The following is a 26473-nucleotide window of genomic DNA, read 5'->3' as shown; positions in this document are numbered from 1 at the left end:
TATAACACTGTGTATCTTTAACTCCAACTTACCTACTGCACACATGGTCAAATAAGAGTGACATATTCTGGAGGGAGTCGTCTCCGTGCCTGGTATTGTGGAACGGACATCTTGTCTTCTGGAGGTCAACGGCCTGACCCAGCAGTGTGTAGAGACGGCGCGGTGGGAGCATCACAGATGCTGGCAAGAAAGCTGTTTAACAGGCGGAATAAACATACACAGACATACAAATACATTAGTCCACATGAACAAAACAAAAACAGAACCAAAGAAGAAAAACATAAAATTTACAATATTCACCTATTCACCCACACTTGAAATGACATTCAAGTTCTCAGAAAGGGTTTTTGATATAATACACAAAGATTTATGTCCCAAATAGGTACAACCAGCACATACTGAAGCCATGTGGACCAGGGGGATGTTTCATAAATCTGTTCTTAAAGTTACGAACAACTTAAGAACGACTGGTGATCAGTTCTTGTGCTGAATTATCAAAATTCTGATAAGTATAGCACATCAGAACTGATCACCAGTTGTTCTTAAAGGACAAGTCCACCTTCGCATACATGTGGATTGAATGAATGCAGCAATATTAGTGGAACTCATCAGTGAGAGTTTGAGGAAAATCGGACAATCCGTTAAAAAGTTATGAATTTTTGAAGTTTCTGCTCAGTCAAGGCTGAAAGAGAAGACTGCTATACATTAATGCAGCTTGTGATGTCACATGCGTACAACGATATAAGGAAAATAAAAAGAGAATTTCACAAAACTTTATTTTTTGTGCATGTTTCTTCGACTTGTTACTGACGTATGTTAAGGGTAATATTATTCCCCTTGCCTTCTGAAAGAAAGAAGTCGAGTGTTCCTTTGTTATGCGAGAAAAGAGAAAATATGTTGAATTTTCTTTATACTTTCTTTCTAACGTTGTACTCATGTGACATCACAAGCTATAGTAGTCTTCTCATCCAGCCATGACTGAGCAGAAACTTCAAAAATTCATAACTTTTGAAAGAATTGTCCGATTTTCCTCAAACTTTCACTGATGTGTTCTACAAATATTGCTGCACTCACTCAACCCACATGTCTATGAAGGTGAACTTGTCCTTTAAGTTGTTCATAACTTCAAGAACAGCTTTATTGACACCCCCCCCCCCCCCCCCCCCACACCCCCACCCCCAATCAACGTGACATCAATGCTGTGCTCAAGGACATCCTTTGCTTCTTTGCTTCCTGGTCTATCACATCATGGCTTCGGGTCTGAAATTTCCTGTAACCACATGAAACCTTAGCCTAGAATTTACCACATGTGTGTACTTTTATATATAGATCCAAGAAGACCACTCAATGCTGAAAATATTTGTATGATATCGGACAAAGGCACTGAATAGGATGCCAGAAAACATTGTATGACTCTAATATAATCATGCTATCTGTGAGAATTTCATTCAATTCTCCACAGCTTCAGTGACTAAAATCATTAGCCGCTAAATGTTTGCAACACAGTGAGTCATGGTATCCAATACAGACATGAGATTGCATTGCAAAAGCCATGTACAGTCTGCACATTTTCCATGCATCTCTACAGAATTTCTGGTGTTCTTAAAAAGCAACAGCTGAGACAAAATCAAAATCCTAACTAGTCAATTACTTCTGCACCTGCATAATTGAGATGACATAAAAAATAGTTGCAATATTGGATGCTAATATCAGTAAATGGGTCTTTGAAAAAAGCTGTCTTGTTTATATGGCTCTTATTGGACATGCTCTGATTTGGGCTGCAAACAAGCTCTGGAAAAAGCTCATGTGTTTATATTGTATAGGAAATATGCGTGACATTAATAACTAGAAAAGCACTCGAAGAGCGCAGACCTCCACCAAGCAGCTCATTTCCACTCATACAGTACAGGTATGCTGAAAATCGCCCACTTTTGTAATATAGAAGCCTTTTGTTTACTTCATCAGCTTCCAGCTACGCCCACGGCGCCTCACCCGAACAGAGCATGTGCTTTAGAGCATGTATGCAAACCTCAAATACATGCAGCTTGAACTTGTAAGTTCATTGACCCTATCTGCCAAAAAGATTAAAATATCCTTCAAAAATACAGAAAAATTCCTGCATCATTACCAGACTTTAATCATCTGTTCCTTGTGTCATTATCAACTTCTGCTGCAAGTTTCATTCAAATCCATTCACAACTTTTGGAATTATTTTGCATACTGAAAATCAAACAAACAAACAAACAAACAAACCAATGCGGATGAAAACATAATCTCCTTCCTTGGCGGCGGTAATGATGCAAATTTCTACATGGTTACCCTGGTAAGAGAGTGAGGGGAGATTTTTGTCTCTCACACACATACTCAAACACACACACAATCTCTCTCTCTCTCTGTGAACTTACACTGAAGGTGCTCCATCAGTTTACTCCTGGATTCGTGACCTTTGCCAGCCCAGCCGGCTTTCTCACGCAGTTCATCCTTGTTGGAACACATCAGGAAGCTGTGAAAGGAATAGGAAATGGATCGAGTAACAGTGACAGTACAAACAAAATAGAAGGCTTCACCTCACCTACTGTTTTTAAGCAGGATTTCCTACACCCCAGTAGGTGACTGACTAACTAACTGATCAATTGGCTACCCAACTGACTATAAAGTGACTGACTAACTGAATTACTCTCTGGCTGACTGGCCCACTGACTGGTTGACTGACTGAGAAACTGACTAACTGATGGATTGAAGAACTAAATAATTCAAGGACTGGCTGACTGACTTAACTTTAATTTGCATAAGATATGATACAAGCATGTATAAATCGTCAACAATCACAACTGTTTATCCACATCATCTCCCGTCCTTGGGCTGGCCTACCTGCTGAGAAGATGAACCCTTTCTGTATTGTACTTGAGTGGAGTCAGCTCCTTGCGCAGGCAATCCAAGGCCTCCATGATGCTTCCATCCTCAAGGAGCTCTAGGAATTTCTGCTCAAGGATCAGGAATCTCATTTTCTGCAAAAAAGTAAAAAATATCATCCATTTGATCGTATCATGTCGTATAGTATCATATCATATATCATATCCCATATCATATCATATCATATCTTATCATATCATATATTATATCATACATCATATCATATATCATATCATATCATATCATATCATATCATATCATATCATATCATATCACATCATCTTATCATATCATATCATATATCATATCATATCATATCATATCATATCATATCATATCATATATCATATCATATCATATCATACCATATCATATCATGTAATATAATATAAGTTACAGATGGTTTCATGCTATTGCATTAATGTGTAATCTCAGATTGTTGTGTGTTTCATGATGTCCCTTTTTGCATATTGTTTTCACTTTGTCACTGTTTTGTTCTGCCCCCAGTATTAAAGTACACAAGTCCTTGTTTCTGTACGCTGTGCCTGTTGCTAACTATTCTGTAATGTTTTGGTTGATTGATAACAGATGATACTTTCAAGTTTCAATAACTCATTATTCTTATTTTGTCTATGGGGTTCAGCCGTGAAAGGTCAATGGCCTGTTGCTATTCTATTCCACACTCTCACTCTCATCCTAAATCACACACTTTAATTTTTGTCTACATTATCATGTCAATGATTGTTTTATTCTTTACGTAATGCTATGTTGAAATCACATTGATTTCATCTGATTTCTATGAGAAGTAGAAAATAAATTTGAAACTTGAAACTTGAACTTGTTACAAGGGAAAGAATTAAATCATTATTGACAGAGCTTCCAATGTTCATACATCAAACCCTGGGAAATTCCAACGAGCTATCAGGAAAAGGACTGTGCATTGCATGTATCTCAGTAGGTGATAATAATTTCCAAATCAGGGGGATGCTGTGAAGAAAGTTGATTCCCCCCCCCCCTTTTTTTTTTTCAGGGAGCATCCTCCAGGATAAGGGAGACTTGGCATCTTTGCATTTAGTCTGCATGAATTTGTATTAATTGACCTTTATGCTATTATTACTGGACACTAGCATGAATGATAGCATCTGCATTGAAACCATCTAGCAAAACAGCGTAATCCACATGTAACAGCACGAAAGCAACGGATGCCACTGACCTCCCTGTTTAAACCACACATAGGTGGGACGATAGCATTAGAACCGATTACTTGTCACCACTTAATTAGGATCCACCCATGAACTGTACTACTTATTCCATACCAACACAATCTACGGAGCAGGGTGCCACAAACCAATTTGCATATTGTACGCACTCATGAGGCTGCTGGGCTTGAGAGGATAACTTATAAATCACTCTCTCCAGCATCTAAAATCTAAGGAACTCATCTTTTGAACACAATTGAATGCCTGATTGATTGCCCAGATGGGCAGGTGGAAAATGCATTTTTAGTTATGCCTTGCTGTGATGTCCCAGATTAATGATTTACTTTAGTATCCACAGGCTGTTTTCTTTATAAAGAAAATGACCCCCCCCCAAAAAAAAAAAACCAAAACAAAACAAAAACAAAAACAAAAACAAAAACAAAAACGAAATAAAAAAAAACAACCAAACAAACACACAAACACACAAACAAACAAACAATCATATGCATTATTTCCCCTCTACAGAACACGGAGCAGGTTGACATTGCAAAAAGTTCTATGGAGTAAATGCAGCTCTGTTCTGTATTAAATAGATGTTCACAAGCAGTTGTGCACATCAAGAATTTTTACCAGGTCTAGAAAACTCTACATTCTCATTGGTTAAGAGCTTTGCGTTTACTTTTACCGGCCACATGTTTGATATCAAATATTTATTACAATCACCGATGATAGCCACTGTAAACATACAACTGCGCACTTGTAGAGAGTTCGCACACTTGCAGTAAGAAATGGCTAGCCACGCTTCCAGTAAATTTGTTGTGAATCAGTAATCATTGGAAGTATGATTGCAAAAGAAAAGAAAAAAGAAAACGGATTCTTGGCCAAACTTTGTCAATCATTCTATAAAACAGATGATGCACTTATTTTCATGCATCGGTAAGAATAGAGTGCATTTAGTTTCTATGGAAATTAGTCTACACCTATGAGGTGCATGCTTACTAGTACCTTATGCACACAATTCCTACTGATGCACTCAGACCTGTGCATCATCTGTTATATTGAAAGAGAAGTTCCTGAAGTTCTCACCCCTATCTATCAAATAGCATGCAATTCAAACTCCTGCATCATCCTTCACAAGCCATCTCCCTCACACCCACGCTACATTGATCAAAAATTACTTTTCATAACATAAACACACACACACACACACACACACACACAAACACACTCATTTCATTGCATGCCATGAACTTCTCTATGACACATGACTAACATCATGCCCACTGTCATTTGGGTGCAAGATGATTTTCGATGAAATTAGCAAAGCTCTGCAAAAGCCATCAGCAAACTGGGCTCCATCAGACTATCCGATCTAGCTGATTACATATTTCAGACTTGATCCCGGTAGGAATATCTCGGAGAGGAAAAAAAAAAATCACTTTGCGCTGGCCTTTATACTGGCAGATAGGGCCCCCTCTGTAAGACTCAGAGCCAACACTACTTTCATGACTTCATGAAGTATACCAACATGCACTAGCAATACAGGGATTTGTTGAACACACAATGCTGGCCAATAAAGCACACAACAAAACTATAGATGTGTAGTACTACACACGAAAAGGAAAAAAAAAAGGAAAAAAGTTGCAATCATATTTGATCACATGCATGGCTTACAGGGACTGTACAGTATTGGTTGAGGTGGGGATTCAGGTTTATAACATTTCTAAGTGAGATAACGAGAAACCTCTTATGAAATATGAAAGAGCATGTAAGTTTAAGAAGGATTCAACGTTTATTTTATGAAAATTGGTTTTCAAATGGCTGAGATATCCAAAAAAGTGATAATAACAAAAGGTAACAGCCCACGCCTTTTATTACGATCTCTTTGTTTCACATTGTTTTTGGATATTTCAGCCATTTCAAAACCGATTTTCATCAAATAAACTTTTGATACCCCTTAGAAGTGTATGCTCTTTGACATCTCACAGAGTGGTTTCTGAATATCTCGCACAACGCTAAAAGCTAAATCCTCACCTCAACCAGAACTGTACAGTCACTTTAACCAGCGACAGCAGCAATACAAGTCTACTTTCTAGAGTGCACTGGCACAGCATTGTATCAAGGAGGTACTAAGCTTGCCTGATACCACCTCAGCTTGCTTGAACCAAAATTCAGAGCATACTGTAAAACACAATATTTTCGTGTCATGAAATTTTCGCAAATGAGAGCCTACAGCCTTATGCGCAGCAAGAAATTTTTGTGAGTTGCTTCTACCATTCAATGCATATAGTGGAGACAAGATCTTTAGCATGCATTTTAATTTCGCAAAAACTCGGCTCTCGCAAAATTCTCGAAATTGAAATGCACACGAACATTTCTTGTTTTACAGTATAATACATTGTAATGACAAAAACTTCGGCCTGTATTCTACTTTCACAAACCTTGGCTCCTCGTGAAATTCATGAAAGCTTCATGCATATGAAACTTTCTGGTAACTATGACAATAAACACCCATTCCAGCATCTGAATGTGAGATAACCCTAAACGCTTTAGGAATCAAGCATCCGAAACATGACTACAAAATGGAATCTTTTGTATGTCTGAAAGCCCTCTCAGTGGTAGTGGGTAATTTGTAGACGGTATCCTCGCTGCCTGCTATCGCCATTGAGATCCAATCTCATCAGCCCGATAATTACCTTGGCTCCTTGAGGACATTCCATCAGCGATTTCAGCTCTTCCACATCTTCATCAGCCTGCAAAACAGACAAGGGGGAAAAACAAGGAAAATTCAACACAAAACATTCAATATCTGATTTTTTACAATTTCCTACGTCGCAAAGAATGAATTGTATGGTTGATAAATATCACATTCATCCATACTTTATTCTGGTATATTCTAGATATAACCCAGATAAACATTTTCAAGGTGAAGGGAATGTCACCATTCAATTCTGACCTGATGCAAACACAGAGCAGACCATCTCAATGATCACTGAAATATCAGTAAAATCAATAATTTACACAGAAACAATCATTCCATGACTCTGTAGGTTATAAAGTAAAAATTGCCCTCATTAATACTACCATCATTACCATGCCCTTTCATATCCGCCACTGATGATGTCACTATTATGGTTTCTATTTCACAGGCTTCACGGATGTGTCCTATAGTATAGCCCTAGCCAATTCTGTGAGTAGAGTAAACTCATCACACATGTCATGATGATGATATCATTATCTGTACGTATCATCAGTTGAGAAACAGAAGAGGCAGTACTGTACAGATTTTGTATGAATTTGGAGACCCTCTACTTTTTTTCTACAGAGACAATTACCATTTGCCCTGTTTGTGTACATATGAGTTTGATTTTTACTTGGGGATTCATCTACAACACATTTACACAAATCTGAAGAGGGCAGGCAAGAAATTCAAAACAAAAACAACATTGTAGTCACTTGAAATAATTCCCCTTATTTATGCATTAATGAATCATGTTTTCATTTCATAACAAAGCAGATAATTCCCACTCTGAATTTCTACACAGTACCAGTGCATGGCACACACACACACACACACACACACACACACACACACACACACATACACATACACACACACAAACACAAACACACAAACACGCACACAATAATGCACAGGGCAAGAGCCTCAGAAGACAATTATACTACACTCCTTTAATTATGAGGCAGAGATGCAAATAAAAATTACTGACACAGAAGTAAGGAGATTGAAAAAAAAAAGCAACTCATCTAAAATAATTTTTCATTTCCTAATTTAAGCTCATACTAAATAGCCTTGGTGATTTAGGATGATCTGCACTGCAAGGAGTTGCAATAAATCCATGCAGACAGATAGGCACCCCTCGCTCCCAAGCTACATGTAGCTGACTGCATGATATCATTTTAATTTGCCACTGTGCCAGGCTGACTTGAGCCTAGCTTGAGCATGGCTTGAGCCTGCCTCACAAGACCAAAAATAAATGTGAGCAAAAATCTGAATAACAGTAGGCTTTCCAGTGTGCGCTGATAGAGAGTATCCTCCAATATTGCACACATATTTATTTGTCTTCATGCAGTGTTCCAGTCAATTCTTACAGAAAAGCTGCAGTGCATACATCAATATAACATCACATTAAAAATATGCAGATAAATTGCATTTAAATCAATTTTGAACCATCCCCCCCCCCCAAAAAAAAAAAAAAACAACCAAAAAAAAAAAAAAATGAGAAGAAATCATCATCACACATGCATTCACTCATGTTCACTCAAGAATGTTCAGTTACACATGCCATGGCAACTGAACACGTAAACATACTCTCTGACAATAGGTCACCAAGAAAACAGGAAAATGAAGTAGCCTAAACAGAAATGCTAGAAATAGGACAGAGATTGAATTACAGAATTTCACTTTTTGATACCATGCATTTCTCTCATACCAACTGGAATACAGAACATTTCAACATTTGTAACATCGACGGACAAGTATTTAGACCTAACAGATAAGTATGAAGGTGTTTCAGTTCATTCAGCCTACAAGCTGTGGATACATTGATAAGATGCCCTCTTCTCAAAGGGTACACACTCTGCCACATGTCCTGTGTTTCTATATTTTGTGTGTTTTTCGTTACCATTAACTTCTTTTTCTTTTTTTCCCCCTCTTTTTCTGTCATCATCCATTTCCACATCTCCCTTCTTCCAGATTCCAGAAAGCACACTGAAAATGTCATCCAATCCTGCTATCACAGTTCAACTCTAGCCACTAGCAGCGATGACAAAGGATTTAAAAGCATTGGACACATTGTGAGACACAAGCTGCATCAATCTAATTGTTTGCACGCGCCTCTATACTATTAAATGTAAGTGCTACATATGCATCACTTTTGCTGCATGGCAGCACACAATTAGCTAATAGCTGTAAATGCTACCTGCAGGTCTAGTACAGTAATACTTTGCCAGTCCCTCCTCCCCCACTTCTCTCCCCCCCCCCCCCCCTGATTATACATTGTAGTATTGTCCAGAAGGCAAATACAAAGTCAAAATAATGTGTAGCTATCAGAACATTGAAATGTTGCACATTCCATCATACAAACATATCTGATGTTGGCATTTAATCCAGATATCCTCTTTTTCACTGTATGCACATTTTCGCCCTTTTCAGCAAAGATGTAAGAGGCTTACATGCAACCTTCTATAAATAAAATCATCTTACCATGGCAGAGCCTGGCAAGTCACTCTCATAATCCATTCATAAAGACTTAGAGAAGGTCGTATTTGAATGTCAAGGAATATGCAATTAAAGGGAAACTTCACTCAATTTCATGTTGACCTTGATAACAACAGCAAACAAACAACTACAATGAAAATGAATATTACAGATAAGTTTGAATTGATCTGTCAAAAACAGGGATTGACCTAGATGTAGTAGCTATGACGATATATCTAGTCAGGACCACATACATCTCATATGCATAATTATGTCAGTGCCTCACAAAGCTACCACTGGTTCACTTGTACTAACACATTCATAAAGTAAAGTTGTAGTTTTTTTCATCTAATTTAGCACTGCCCCATTAACCCCACTGTAAAATCATCATTACTAGTAATACCAAGGAGGTACTTGCCTAGTACCTCCTTGGTAATACAAACCCAGGGTAGTTTCATGTGAAGGTTAATTTCTTCCATTTGACCTAAATACAGGTAATTCAAAGAAATGTTCATTCACTTACACTGTGCATTAGCCAAAGGAAGACTTAATAAGGCAACATCATCACCTTACATGATCTGCATGATATGCTAAAATGCCTGATATGAACATTACATAGCTAAAGAAATCATGTCAAGGCTTTTTTTTTTCTTTTATGCACTTGAATCAACTTTAATGAAACCATTACTATTCTGTTCATCAATGTTTGTCTATTTTCAAAGTCAACCAGACTAACATTTTCCTTTAACGACATTCAAACGTTGCCTTGCCAAGCCAGCACAGTCCTCATACGGACCTACATGTAATAAGGAAGGTTCTTTACCCAGGGACGTCCAAATCAAATGTATATGTGGGACTGATTGAGGGTTTAGATGTGAAGAAAAAGGTACAGCCAACAGTTAAGAGCTCAAGCTCTCTCTATCTGCACACATTCGCACAGACAGGTGAGCAGCGATGAGCTCAGAGCTGTGATCATTAAAGGAGCTCTTCAATCATTCCAAATTTTGCTGTCAAATTTTGTTGTTAGTGTTGGTTTGTTTTTTTCCTAGAACATTTCCGATTTTGTATTCAGACTTGGACATGATATCTTGAAGTTGATGAAGACTTGAAAAGGGGAATGTTCAGATACACTGTATGATTGGTTTCGATAACTTGTCATATCTAATTATGCCATTGCGGGCCATGGTGTAAATCCCCTGTGTGCCACATTATTTTGAGAATGCAATGTCACCACACTTTGGGAAAACATTCTGTTTTAAAAATCTATGCGACTTTTATAGATTTTTGTTATACTGGACATGTAATGACCAAAGTTATAGAGAAAATGTCAAGCTCTGTTTGATATAAATTGTACGACAAATCTATACCATTAATTGCTTTTCTTTCAAATTACCAGCAGCTGTATCATAGTATAAGAGGCATGACTTTTGCACACAAAACAGTGACGGAAACTTAGAATGTACTAGCAATTCCAGTAAGGAACACCCCTTGATACTCAGTAACAACATAAAATGCAAGCTACATGTGACAGGAGTGGAATCGCGAGAAACGCTTTCCTTGTACTGTGGCATTATTGCGGGTTTGTGCATTTGAGCAGAATATACGAAGTTGGCACACCATCAACTGAGTCCAGTATGCGAACATGGCACATACTGTAAGGGCCCAAAGGGAGGCACTCACGGATCTACAATGAATTAACTTGAAACCTACAGTCACCAATGTACTTACCCATAGCGCTAAAACTTAGCTAGAAACTTATGGTTCTGGAGAAGAAGATTTTCAAAGATTCCTCATTTAGGGGGAGGGCCCTCAATGGGGCATGATTCTGTTTGAACAAACTGAGATCCTATGGAATGCTACCTGCAAAGTTTGGTGAAAATCCATCTTGGGGTTTTCAAAAAGAAGCTGAAAATGAAAAAGTTAACACACGATGCATGACACCGTAAGTGACAAATGTCAGACGATAATGATCGTAGTCATGCCTATAGCTCACTTGAGCCTTTGGCTTGGGTGAGCTAAAAATGAAACTGGCAGTAATGGAAACAGTGCGAGAAATTGAAACAAATAATTGCTTCACATTTCACTGTGAAACCTAGTTTGTGTATCCTTGAAATCCCATATTGATATCATCAGGCTGGTTGCCCTAGCATCAAACTGCTGGCGACAGATACAATTTGAAACAAACAGTGCATCCAAACAGCAATCTGTTTGAGCACTTTTATGGAATACAAACTGAAAGCAAAATGTAACACTTTATATGGCTGACATTACCCTAGATACATCTTGTGTAGTACATTACCATGGCGAGTCCTCACAGCTGACTTTATACATGGTTTTGACATTGCATCATTGGGAACGAAGAATATATCGATCATACCGGTACATAAAGTACTGAGTGGAAAAGCCAATGCTGTTTACCATTTCATCGCAATGCTTTTTTTTTTTTGTTTCATTTTCATTATCACATCTGCTGTCTGTAGCTAAATTGTAACATGCAGTTTATCAGTGTATTGTTTTGCTATCTTCATTTGGTATACACAAACTACACTATTTCCCTGGAAATAATCCAACCACAGGAAAACACACAGTAATTGTTTTGCTGTTATTGCAAGCCTAGATACAAAAAGGCTGAAAATGAATTAATTTTCATCATGCACACACACACAACACACACACATCACTCTCTTCTCCTCTCTCTCTCACACTTCTTTACCCTCCGAAGGCATACACCCATTAGCCTGCTCTTTTTTCATGCATATTACTGTGGTTGCAGAGCACACCACATGTCTGTAAAGACTTGACTAAGGATGTTATATTGCCACTGACATTTAAAGGTCACCACCTAATAGCCCACATTTCCAAACAAAAATTACACTACACTCATCCTTTCTACACCCTTCCTCCTTTCTCTCTCTCTCTCTCTCTGTCTTTTTTTTTTTAAATTTGGATGCAGTCAAACCCCCTGTTCAGACGCAAGCCAGTTTGTACCAAAACTCAATAAAGAAATGATGTATAAAGAATCATTGTATAGCCGACAGACCATTCAGACGCTAATCTCGACCGTTCTGGAAAATATCATATAGATGTCCAGTTTCTCACTGCACTTGCTCTTTAATAGTCATGAGTGATAATAGTCATGAGTGACAGCTGTGGGGTCACCTTTCGCGCAGCGCTCCCATGAAGCCCCGCCCAGTTATACCGTTCTATGGTCGCCATACGTTCAGATGCACAATGGACATGATGGGATGCCGATTCGCTATCGAGTTCTAGTTCGAAACATTGCTCTGACCGTCATTTCGTTATATGTCGTTTCGTTGGTCAGCGTTCAGATGTATAAATTCATCGTATAGCTATACTGTTTTGGTATAGCTATACTGTCTAAACAGGACAGCAAAAGAAAGTACTCACTTCGGTCAAAGGCCGCACACAAAAATTCACCCCCTAGAAATAAACAATTTTTTTACACAGGTGTGCGACAATGCCCCTTACTAATCTCATGCACATATAAGCAAGTGAATGTCTTCATAACAAAGAAGAAAATGGACATGCACAGCATCTTGGTCACTGAATCAAAAGTCCCACACAAAAGCACTTTCCACCACGCAAAAATGGCCACTGAATGGACAACATTTTTTAACAACCAACATTGATCCAAGCTCTGCAGGAGGAATGGACAGAACTTCCCCAGGACTACGCCAGACAGCTTGTCCAGAGCATGCGTCAGAGATGCCTGGAATGTGTCCAGGCACGAGGAGGACATACACATTATTGAAAATTGATTTTTGTGACTGCTTTTTTTCGTCCTGTGACACTGATTTTTGCATAAAACTTGTAAGGCTCATTCTGTTACATTTTGTGACTTTTGATTCAGTGACCAAGATGCTGTTTATGTCATTTTCTCCTTTGTAATAATTGATAATCACTTGCTATTGGGTATGTGATTACTATATGGATATTGCAGCATACCTGTGTACAAAAATTGTTTATTTCTAAGGGGAGTGAATTTTTGTGTGCAGCCTTTGACAGAAGTGGGTACTTTCTTTTGCTGTCCAGTGTAGTATAATTTTTTTTTGTGTGTCTGAATACCCTGTTTATATTGTCAAGTTGGCAGGCAGAATTTGTCTAGGGTGCGGTATACATATGCATAGTGTAATATTTCTATGCTCTTCGGCAGATTCACTGTTAATCAGCATTTGAATCTTTAAACAGTTTATATCAAACTTGGCAACATCTTCACCACAGGGAGCTTTCTTAAAGGGACTGTACAGTACTGGTTGAGACCTAATTTCAGGTTTCTAACATTTTTAGGTGAGATAATAAGAATTCTCATACGAAATATGAAAGAGCATGCAATTCTATGAGAAATTCAACGTTCATTTGATAAAAAATTGGTTTTGAAATGGCTGAGATATCCAAAAAGAGCGATTCTAATAAAGTGTGGGACCCACACTTTGGAACGATCGCTTTGTTTTATTTTGTTTTTGGATGTTTCAGTTATTCCAAACCCGATTTTCATCAAATAAACTTTGAAATGCTCTTAAAATGGTATGCTCTGTGCTATATCATAAGTGTTTTCTGGTATCTTGCAAAACTTTAAAAGCCCAAATTCTCATCTCAACCAAAACTGTACTATCCCTTTAACTAAGTTCTATTGTGTTTATGTGACTACATGTAGATAATAGAGATTACACAAGATGTTTTCATCTTCAATGGCAGGGCTATCAATGTTTTTCCTCTGTTTTTCCTATTTTTTTCAATGACTACCAACACACAAATACACTATTCCTTAGAACAAAGACCAGTGTGAAGATAAACCTCCGTAATAGATGTATCACCAAGGAGTTACCAGACACCTCCTTGGTATCACCTTGTAGCCATGGTATCATTGGCAGCACACTGCAAAGCCTTTATGCCAACTAAATACAGCATGACACAAGTGTAGGCAACACACATACAGACAATGGAAATATGAATTCTCGCTATCGCCAATTGACGTAAAAAGTACCCGGATGTGGCTTTCTCGTCAAGATTTAGTTCACTTGGTAGCAAGGGCACTTCCGGCGCGGGGCATAATTTGCACAACGCTAGCGTGCGCGTACGTGTACCTTACCTATAGCGCAGCGCCGACCACGGATACTAGTACAGTAGGCCGCTGTACTGCCCGAGCCAGCGAGTGGCCAGGCCTGTCATGCATACTCGTACACTGTAGTCCCCGCCGCCGGCGGCCGGCCTTTCTTGCTAGCATGCACCACTCACTGCACGCAGCGCAAGCTAACACATACCGGTACGGCGTACATCACAGATCAGTCATCTCTGCATACGCTGAAAATATGCTGGAAAATATTCATCCACCTGGATATACAGTATATCGTCATGGAATGCCCATCTTTTTTCTTTATTTATTCTCTGTCGAAATGTCGCGAACACAATCGGGAACGAACAGTGATCTCGAACTTATCCTGTCTCCAAAGCAATTTCTTCCAAGTAAGTACACGTACGTACAATGTACGTAGGCACTGTACTAGGTCTACTACTAGTACCTAGTGCTACTACCACTACTAGTAAGTCGCGCGTGCACGTACTGCGCTGTGGAGTCACCCGCAAACTTCACCCACGCTGCCACGTCACGTCTCGCATGCCAGTAAGGGTCCTATTTCTGCAGATTTTTTTTCATTTATTGTCGTGCGAACAACACATGGCAGCTTCGCAGCGACAACCAATAGTTGTAGTAACAGCAATTTCTTAAGAATGGAGAAATTTCAAATCATATTAAAGCTGTAATTCAAGTCGAGAAAACCGGAAGTACACGTAGAATACAGTCGGTTGTGTGTGTAAATCGCATTAGTTACGTATCACGACGCGTACGAACGGAAGTGACTTTGCTACCAGACTATCCCATAATGCACCGTAAATGACGCTTAAATCAACATCCGGGTACTTTTTTACGTCATTGGCGATAAGCGAGAATTAGAATGTCATTTGAGAGCTGCCTGACTGCTCATCAGCTTCCCTATTGAGGCCCTGGCCTTCCAAAGTGGTTTTGACCCCTCATACAAGTTGAAACAAAGAAAAAGAAAAAAAAAACACAAAACATTATGATAGTAATTAGAGAAAACAACAAATAATTTTGTCAGCTGTTGCAGGTAAACCAGCTCCATATAAAACATCGCTGCTGCTGCCTCCTCACAATATAGTACTGGTATGCATGCGTTCTCTGCCTATTCTAAAGTGAATCCGTACCCTGATGTAGTATGCACATACAGATTGTAGCATTGTGACTTGGAAGAACATCTATGAGGAACCCCATGATGTGCTCTTCATTGTTTGCCAATTTCCATCCAAATCTACAGAAATTGATCTTAAACCAGGCACTTACAGAGTCCCTTCACATTTTGTGCTTTTATATACACTGTGCATGATTATGCCCTGCAATGTACAGCATAATGAAGCCGATAGTGTGCGTAGCATATAATGGGCAATGTATAAATTATTGATGTAGCATCAAGCAGTGATTGTGCACCTGAACCAGCACTTCGCCAATCGGGCCAATGTGTGTACCCTAGTACAGTTAGCCAAACCATCGCACATATACGCGTAATACACTAAAAATCCACATGAAAATATCAAATCTGTGCAATCAAAGCTTTCAGTAGTGCCTGTTGACTCATCTAAATTCAAGAATTTAGATGCATACACTTTTTAGTGGAATATTTCTAAATTTCATTATTTCTACTAGTAGAGCTTCACACTCTCACAATTTGAAAATACAAAACAAACAAACAAACAAACAAACACTGGAACAATGGTCTTCACAGTAACATTTTTTTTTATTATTCAATTTTCAACATGCTGATACACTTTAAGCCTTCATGGTTCCATGTCAGCATCTCATGTTTAACACAGGAGGATCAGACCACAACATACGGAGCATAAATTGTTCTTTACCTTGCAGTCATAGGAAAAATTTACTCTACTGACAAAACAAAACAAAACAAACATTGACAGCATACATGTACATTCAATGCATCGATCATCATAAGTGGCAATTTCGAATAAATGAATATATAAATAAACAAATAAAGAGGAAAATGATATGGCCTCCTTTGACGATCTCCAGTGTAAGCACCAACAAACATACAAGCAAAACAGCTATCATAAATGGAAAATAAGTGATTTTTGTCAGCACTTGAAATATTTCCTACGCTTGTGCACTTTGCGAACAATGGTCACTGTCACTGTAGAAACACACAACTGATGGCATAAACTTCCTTGAAGTACATGTATACCACCTCTAGAATCTTTGCACTTCTGGTGCTTCAAATCTACTTTTACCCTTTGGACACCACGCAGAATGATATTCGAATTTCCCCTTTCTACCACAATGGTCATCACGAGGGAATCACAGAATTCACAATGTAGGCCTAGGGCTTCCATAACAACTTTCAAGATTTTGTAGAACTTTAAAAGAAAGCATCATATTCCATAGGATGTTAATCAACAGTTTCTAGGGCTTCTTTGTTATGATTCCATACACCGTATGGTTACACTACCTACGATGTGTATTTCCAAAACCAATTTGCTCAGAACAACTTATCGACAGTTGTGGTCTCAACATACGTTTACTTCCTGTACCACATCATCACTGAAGCTTCCATGAATAGTATACAACACTAGAGATCATCCTGTTTATACCAAACCCCTTTCCTCCTATAAAACATAAACCTGTATTATTCTTAACAAGGATGATGTTGAAGTGGCAGATAAACAAACAAAACAGAAACAGGAATATTCCTCACATCTTCAACCTTCAAACATGTATACACGTAGACAGTGAATCAGCTACTTCCTTTTCCACAGGAAATACAGTGTATAAACATGCATACAAGTGAGAAATCCTACCTTTATTTTAATATAGATATTCCTTTGTTTGCCGGTGAGTGCTGGCCATTTCCAATGATACCGACCCTCAAGTTTTCTCTGTATACCAGTTTTCTGTACATCATAATATGCTTCCTTCACACACATGATTTCATCAAATTTCAGCAGCCTACTGTTTGCCAGCCAGGAGAGGGGATTTTGACAATGAAAGCCCATGTGTCCACATTTTGTTTGTTTGATCGTTCATTCGTTCATTCGTTCATATCGTTCATTCGTTCATTCGTTCATTCGTTCATTCGTTCATTCGTTCATTCGTTCATTGCGTTCATTCATTCATTCATTCATTCATTCATTCATTCATTCATTCATTCATTCATTCATTCATTCAGTTCATTCATTTATTTATTTATTTATTTATTTATTTATTCATTTGTTTGTTTGTTTGTTTATAGGGTGAGGAAGATGACCTCCTACTAAAGTAGAAGATAACTCAAGCAAGTGAAATTTGTTGAAGGCAATGCAAACATTCACCTTGGACCACAGTCTGTGTGTACTTGGGGTGAGCCTTAGACAAGGTGTCAAAAAAAAAGTTTTCCCTCAAAAGGGGTCTAGAATGAGCTGAAATACAAAAGCATCAAGGATCACTACATGCCAAGTTTGGGAAGGAAAATAGTGCCAGTATGGGCAAATGTCAAGGGAATATGATTTAATTATAATTTGCAAAAACCTTGTCTCCTCACATCACTAATGTTGAGCGAGGAAATAAAACCAGTGCCAACAGAAAGCTCCTCTACACAAGCAAATTGAGAAGCAAACATAGAAAACTTTTCCTTTTGCTGGTATGCAAATGCAGGGTCAACGACCTTCATCAGCAGATCAGTTGATGTACAAATTTACATGTACTCTCACTGACAAAAAGCACAGGGTACAGTTTAAGGCCAACTAGAAGTCTGTCATGACCAATGTCAACTACATTGAATTTGTATACAACCCATACTATTCATGGTATATCAAAATGACAGTATTGCAAGGGTTAATTAAAGGACCAGGGCATGGCTGATATACCTTGTGGGACTGGAAGCCATGATGCTTATCAACTGGCAAAGTGGCTCTGTCTGTTTAGTTCACTTCCTCCCCAGGAATTACCCAAACAAGTTTATAACATCCAAATTGGATCTTGAGCTGGGACCCAGTCATGCACTCCAGCTTCTCCCCAGACCACAACTGAGGGATATAAAATGGAAATAAAGCCCTGCAGTCAAGGAAATGGAAGAAGGAGAGAGGAGGGTGGGGTGGACTTCACCTTGACAGAGGCCAAAATATATGGGGGGTGGGGGGGGGGGAGGGGGGAGACAACCATTGCTGTAAGCCAAACACAAAAGTATACATGAGACAATGGAAGTTGATTGCTACATGTTCTCATCATATGGGAAAAGACACATTCAGGAAGAACTTGTCATAATATGATATGCAAATGTGTAACCTTGCGACAAAGAAATATAAACAAATCAAACTTAAGTTTCTGCCGCAGCACATTGGGTGATGTATCAAATATAAAGCAATAGGCCTACATATTGGTACTTCACAGAAAAAGTTATTTCGAATGAAAGCAGCAGGACACGGAATAGAGCACACATTATTTGACCAAGTCTGACAAGGCTAAAAATCACTTTTATGTATCAATATCCACAGGGTGATGTACATTGTACATTGTAGAAGAGATACATAAGAAACTGCTTTACTTCAGATTGTGACAATAACTGCCTAGATCACTGTTTCATATCACTTTCTCCAACAAGGACCACTACATGAGTCTGCTCTAAATGTCTGGGACCCATCCCTCACGTCATCGATTTCAAACAAACATAGGACACATCATATCATTTGTGTGTGTGCGTGTAGTGTGTGTGTGTGTGTGTGTGTGTGCTTTGTTTTGATTCAAGGTACATATCGTCACCTGAGAACTAGAAGGGCACTATTGCACTCTAAGATTTGAGCATAAAGTCCTTCTGGGGGGCATTTCATGAAGGAACTTGTCGGATAAAATATCTGACAAGTCAATTATATCCGACAAGTTTTGAGAAATTCTTTAGTCTGATTGGCTGATTTCTCTGAACTTGTCGGATATAATTGACTTGTCAGATATTTTATCCGACACGTTCCTTCATGAAATGCCCCCCAGATTCTCAGAAGACAATATGTATTTAGTGAATTACAATGATGAATACAAATGGCATCACAGCCATACGTGATCAATCTTGGCCCATTCTGGACAAGGTGTTGAATGATATCATTCTGATATTAAACGACCATTTTTTTTCTTTCATGTCTGATTTCACAGTGGTTTCACTCATTGTTTGCTCCATCATGAATATTTCCTATCACAATGGAAATTTCTCTCTTTTTGTCTTGTCATAATTTGAATAGGAAAGAATCAAATATCCATACGTTGAACAAATCTTAAATAATGAATGATAAAACTAATGCTTCATGTTATCATTGTTATAATCATTATCATAACATCTAACTGAATTTAAGTGAAATAAGCTTCAGGAATGATATCAATTACACACTGTTTATAAGCCAACCAAAACAACAAAAGAAATGACTAAAGAAATTAATAACATTTGCTCTTGAAACAGATACACATACAAACAGACCTTTCCCATGACCCTAGAGCATGCATTCAAAAATGATTTCAGCTCCCTGCCCTTCTTAGCATACGAGTCTCTCGACTAGTATCTGTTACATAGCTGCAGAAAGCATGATTTTACACAATCCTTCCCCCTTCGACGCCCGCTGGGCTTGGAATATGACCAGGCCTGACATCATCCCGTGGCTAACAAGGCATGACTCAAACGCAATTTGACTGTCTGCCGCTGTACGGTAGGTGTGCTTTGTGCATTGCCCGTTTGACCTACACTGTATCCCCACTATTCTATTACATGCACACACACATTCCTGCATCAGTGAAGGGAGAAAGCATCAACTCTAATCCAATCGCAATAGTCCTCACGCTAGTCTTCATCGCTGCTCCTTAAATGATGGCCTAATGACCAGATTCAGCCACACAGACAATTCAGTCTGGCAAGCACGGGCACGTACAGCCACTGTATAACAAAAACACACATAGGCCTGTTGCATCGCCTTGAAATTCACCTATTTTCCTGTAAAATGCTATTCTTGGTAAGATCAAAGGTCTCGGAGTATCGGCATACCTTTTCCATACATTGTATCTCCAATCAGAGTAGGAAACAAACAACATCTAGAAATGATGTATTTCTGTCCTAATCCATGTACCGGGTAAATAAATCTAGATTTCAAAAGAACCTGTGGTAAGTGGTATGGCATGTTTATCACTCTTGGAAAACACACACCACACACATGCAGCCAAACACAAAATGACATAGATGCATTCCCAGGGACCTCCTAGATAATGTTGAAGGAGACCTCCTCAGAGTATAATACCCTGCATGCAGGCTCATTTTCTATGGTTCTTCAGCGCTGGGTAAAAACCTTACATTCATTTACTGGCACCTAAAACGCTGAATCTCTCCCTGACCGAGCTGATCATCACATGAAAGGTAGTACAACACTAGGTGACAGTGGGTCCTCTTACCACCTCCCCTCCCCCCCCCCCCCAAAAAAAAAAAACAACAACAACAACAAACAAGCAATTTAACAAATGGACAAAAAAAAAGACCTAGTCAGAGCTACCAAGTCTCACGCATTCTGAGTGAGACTCAAGCATTTAGGGGTCGTCTCACGATCTCACGCATGGCAACCATTTTTCTCACGCATCGGGCAAAGTCTGCAATTTGGGCCCATAATAAGGAGCATAGCTCAAAGGATTGAAGTGATAGTTACAATTGAAGGTATATTTTCCTTTTAGTTTTGTCTTTCAAAATAAGTAAAAAATAGTCACTTAAGTATGTACCTGATCGCAACATTAAGAGCCAAAAATTGAAAAAGCTCCATACCGTGGGAGGCCACGGGGGGGGGGGGGGGGGGGGGGGGGGGTGGGGGGGGGGGGGGACCCCTCCCACACCCTCGCTTGCGCGCACATTCGCTCGCCAAGATGCCGAGTCATGAAAATCTCACTCATAAAATTTTTTTGAACTTGGCATCCCTGCCTTGTGTGTTCCTTCACATAAACTTTTGAAGAATCTGTTTCTCAAACAAATTTGAGACAGCGTTTTTGATCATGTACAAACCTGGAATAGCAGTGCATTGTAACAATCGAAAATACTGTGCCCCTACACAAACCTGTGACAGGGTTGTTTTTTCACACAATCCCTGGCTTGACAGTGTGATCTTATACACAGAGCATACGGTTATTCAGTGGGCAAGTCATACGCTGAATGCACAAAGCCATCCATCCAGTACGGTTTGTTGTTGCAACACTGCACACACAAAGCAGCACACAGCTGATTGCTTTCAGCTACTGATGACTGACCTCCTTTCCCATAGACAGTGTACACAGCACTATCACTACAGTGTCAGAGCCTCCCTGGTCAGAGGAAGAACTGGACAGCACTACCCAACATATCAATATGCCAATTGTACTTATGGTATGGTAGCCACATCAGTACCGTACTTGAGCTTGCAAACTAATTGAACAGAATACAGGCTGTGTAGTACTTTTAGTAGGGCATTCAAAACTACATGTATGCATGAGGTCAACAGAAATACTGGTAATCCTGTGAAAGTTGAGTTATGAAGCATCAAGATATTCAGTATAGTGAATCGAAACAGAACACTTTGGATTAGCTACATTTAGCTTGCCATTTCAGTTTCATGAAACATACAGTGCGTACGTCAGTCACACACAGAAAAATGTAGACAGCCAGACTAAATCACAAGTTGAGAACCTGATAGGCGCTTGAACTTTTATACATAGTTGTAGCACTCTGGCACTCAAATAGCAGTATCTTATCCTTAGTTTCCTTGGTGAAGTTCAGAAGATAATGATACCCCTTACCTTCAATGACTATAGAAAGGCAGTCTACTGCCCATATCACAGGGTAAAATTGCACTGGGTCTGTAATACCTGTATACATACGGTGTACTGTATACACCATTATTACAGTTGTTACAAATTTGCTGGGTTTTTGCTTATTGCGAATTTCATGAGTCAGGTGCTATTCGTGAATTCAAGAACATACAAATATTAGATTTCATCCAAACATTCAATGCACACTCATACATGCACTGGTGCACAGCACACAGTAACCGTACATGAAAAAGTGTGTGATAATAATGTACCGGTACATTATGTACTCACAATCACAAATTTAACCACTTGTGAAATTGTGTGGAAGTCCCGATAAACACAAATGAGACTCAGTTATATAAGGGCATTAATACAGGATATGCACATACAAGTGTATCATATATAATTATGGTCATGCACAAATCTCCTATATCTGGGCGACGTTCATAAAATTGCCCTTCTAAAAAGAAGCTTCCTGAGCTGAACTCAGTTCACTTTCACACCATGTAATTGTGCTTTGAATTATAATGAATATAATTGCCTGCACATACTGCTCTGCCCATTGCTTGAAATGCTGGGATGATAATAATGTAATAATGTTAACAAATGCAGCCACAGACAATGGCTCGCTGAACTAAGTTTGAAATGTCACCCTGCCCCCCCCCCCCCCTTTAATGACAGTTGATATGTAAGTAAATATACAGTCAAAATTAATGTTTGTTCATTTTTTTTTAAATCTACAGACATTTTTGTCTTGCTTCTTGCTAACCTTGGCTCATGTCTTGTGATATCTATTCATTGCTTTTTATTGCAAGTTACAGTGGACACCAAATTAAAAATGTAGCATCTTTAATATAGTGGGCTCCTCAAACTAGAATCACGTTGTCTAAACAAATGAATTAGTATACTAGCTGGTTATAATATAAACATTAAAAAAAAATCCAACCTGAAGAATTCCGCAGAGTAAGCTAATGTACAACCAGTACTAACAGAAGGAATTTTTTCCCATACTGAGCAAGTCGCCAGGTCAAGCTTGGGATATTACATATACATGCAGCATTTCACAATGTACATTCGAGAACAGATTATCATATGCGACACTTCCTGAGCGCAGACACGTGCCTGAGCTGAATTCAGAATCTTGCCCCCTCCATCAGGAATGCCGAGCACACGCACACCGTCATGTCCTAATGTTGTTGGCATTACGTGAAAAGACAGTAATGACATGCATTCAGGCAGGAAGATGGGTACATGGAATGACATCAGCAGCGGCAGATGGTTTTCAACCCAGTCACTGACAGACGTGTGCCGCATCCAGCCGAAAACTTTGTATTTACAAAAACGGAATAAAAACCTAGAAACGTCACTCTGGCGGCTGATATGTCTCCGCTATTATATCGCATTATTCTCCAAATAGGTCTATTGTACAGTACATCTTGCCAATGTGAGATTGCAGTTTCACATGACTGGCAAATAAAAATCACTATCTGGTACTACACGCACATATTTTCATTCCAATACTTTGAGCCATTTTCAAAATGCTGTAAAAATAGTGAAATAACAGTATATTCACTTGACCTTTGATCCTATGGCCTACATTATAATGTTTCTCGACCAAATCATTGTGTGGTAATGCACGATTATTAAGTTCCATCAAGTGTGATGTGTGCGTTTTCCAAGGCATGGAGAAAATAGTGTAATTTCAGTATTACACAGTATAATTTCAGCATTTCAACCAGACATTAGACCCTTGACCTTTGACTTTATAACCCCAAACTTCTAAAGAGAATGAATGTCAGGCAATATGTAACATGTTTCCTGATGTACCTGGAGCCATTTCAGAGATATGGAGGGAAAAGGTGAAATTAAGCATTTTCACTTTACTTTTGACCTTTGACCTTCATGGCTTCAACTATGATAGAGAATTTCTATCCGGTATACATGTATGCACTAAGTTTAATAAGTACCTTCAGGTACTGCAGAGACATATAGGGAAAGTAGTGAAATTGTATAATTTGACTATGACCTAAGACCTTTGACTTTGAGCATGTGTGTGTGCGCCCACAAGCTGATCGGCACAACTTAATCCATTCATAATTGTATACGGATACGGGGTTGTATAATATGCCAGGTTTCATCTGGATACCTCACATGTTTAAGTTACAGTATCGTTGTCCACAAAATCCATGACAGATAGACGGACAGACGGACAACCTGACAACATTACACATCTGGCAATACTTCACTTCAGAGGCATAAAAAAACAAACCCAGCAATCCATCAAATGCCCTTGGATGATTTCAGAACACTTACTGAGTTATGCAGTCCACATGCATGATGTGGTTCCAGCCTAAAAATGATCATGATCCACTTCCACACAAATGCATATATTCTTGTTAATCTTACAATTAATGCAACAATTTGACAAATAAAGAATTGCTAAACTCTGAAATATCATATCAGGCAGGACTGCAAGAAATATTTCATCTTGTTGCTGTGCCCGTATGCCTTGGCCTGCATCCAGGCAGGTGGATGAGTTATTCTATGCTTTAAACCTTGATTTGGAGAACATGATTTGAATTAAAATGAAAAAACAACAATCAATAAGATATAAAGAATGAAAAAGGATATTGTTCAATCAAAGTTCTCCTCTAAAACAATGGCTCTACACTTTACTCCAACTTGGAAAATATAGGCCATTGTGACAGAGCATTGCTGTTGTATCATGCATTGTGGTATGATAGGAGTTGTTCAGATGCAACCAAAAATTAATTCTGTAATGCCACTGTGTAGCACAGTGAAACATCAGTGCATACCATACTAAATAAGGTATGCATAATGCGTATAGGTATGCATGATAAATATTTACCATCATCTAGCTTATTTACCTCACAATGTATCTCACACCACTGATATGCAATGATGTCTCTTCTTCACTGTGCTACACAGTGGCATTACAGAATGAATTTTTGGTTGTATCTGTACAACTCCTATCATAATACAAGCACCATCCTCCATAACAAAGTCCCCCCCCAAAAAAAAAAAAACAACAAAACAACAACTCTGTGTCCTTGCCGAATAATCTTCCATGGGCGAGAGAATGGATGGAAAGGGAGAGAGAAATAAGACATTGATCAGAAATCAAGAACAAGACAAACATATGCTAGAGGAAAGTATATGATCCACAAGATGCGAGGGAGGCATCTGAATACTCACCTTGCTAAATTCACCTGTCATGACATGTGACCTGAACTTGGCTGCAGAATCGTGCTCCAGTCGGCAGCCGGACTCTCGCATGAGCAGCTCAACGGTCTTTCTGTAAGTCATATTGTCAAACGAAAAGAATGAATTATAATGAATATCAGCTACAACTTTTTTTTCTTCTTTTTTTTTAAAGAGGAAAATCATTCTCATAAGATTGTTGTCTTTAACAGTCTTCCTTTAAGTAATATTGTTAAAGAAAAAGAATAAATTATAGCAAATATATGGCTACAAAAATGAAGAAAATTCATCTTCATATTTAAAGAATGTAGTCTTTTTTGACATAAAAACATTTTAAAAAACAGTATACAAGAGCAGATCTTACAAGACAAAAGAACAAACATGTAGTATAAAGTTATGATGTTTAGAGTATTAAATGTTTTGTCCATCCCAGCATCTTTTGGAGAGGTCAATATCATCCCATAATAGTGAAGTGACCATAAACTGAATAATATCTTCATGATTCTTCCGCTTCATATTCCTCACCCTGCAAACAAGAATGGTCCACAACAAAGACATACAGACTTTGCCGTATCTTTGAACATATGTAAAAGAATTTATTATCTAGATATTTTACCTCCATCAGTATTAAAGAAAATATGCTTCTCTCTTGAGAGGACATGAACTTAGTGACCTTTAAATGTAGAAGAGGAAACCACACAGATAACATTCCAGCTCGGAAACATACTGTATACTGAGATACCCCCAAAACACAATGTTAAATGTTTTGTTAACTCACTGACATTTAACAATCATGTCTCTCACTAAGGGTGTGTTTCTGCTCAATTTGCGAAGGCAGAATCAGCATTTTGAAACGCTGATTCAAAACGCCGTTAACGGGAGCACTGTTTATGCTCACTTTCTTCGAGCCTTGGAAAGAGCGTTTGCAATTGCTTCGCTGACCTCAGCAGAGGCAGGTCAAATTGCGGCGCGCGCTGCAATCGGTGGCCTGGCCTGGGAGAGCAGCTGGGAAAGACATGCGTATGCACAATACATGGGAAAGTTGCA

At 38.7% G+C, this 26473-nt stretch overlaps 1 protein-coding gene across 1 annotated transcript; it reads right to left on the bottom strand.

Moving 5' to 3' along the window:
* LOC139723557 (WD repeat-containing protein 26-like) lies at positions 1–25502 on the bottom strand. The gene is made up of 5 exons (XM_071634796.1): positions 25421–25502; positions 6809–6865; positions 2872–3008; positions 2406–2503; positions 1–192 (listed from the first exon to the last, which is right to left on the bottom strand). Exons 1-5 carry the CDS (start codon positions 25499–25501, stop codon positions 29–31), a joined length of 537 nt encoding a protein of 178 aa, XP_071490897.1. The 5' UTR covers position 25502; the 3' UTR covers positions 1–28.
* Positions 25503–26473: the final 971 nt, after the last annotated feature.

The sequence above is a fragment of the Diadema antillarum genome, unplaced genomic scaffold (assembly GCF_040938485.1).
Source record: "Diadema antillarum isolate AM-2024a unplaced genomic scaffold, OU_Dant_1.0 scf00000192, whole genome shotgun sequence".
Lineage (NCBI taxonomy): Eukaryota > Metazoa > Echinodermata > Echinoidea > Diadematoida > Diadematidae > Diadema > Diadema antillarum.
The sequence above is the reverse complement of the archived record's forward strand: the minus strand, read 5'-3'. Positions and strand labels throughout refer to the sequence as shown.

What these genes read in the sequence shown, in the direction of transcription:
- LOC139723557 (XM_071634796.1), bottom strand. Translation starts at nt 25,501, where the DNA reads ATGCGAGAGTCCGGCTGCCGACTGGAGCACGATTCTGCAGCCAAGTTC. An exon ending in AGGGTTCATCTTCTCAGCAG is followed by an intron (nt 2,504 to 2,871) that starts GTAGGCCAGCCC and finishes TTCCTTTCACAG; the next exon opens with CTTCCTGATGTGTTCCAACA. An exon ending in ACTGATGGAGCACCTTCAGT is followed by an intron (nt 193 to 2,405) that starts GTAAGTTCACAG and finishes CCTGTTAAACAG; the next exon opens with CTTTCTTGCCAGCATCTGTG.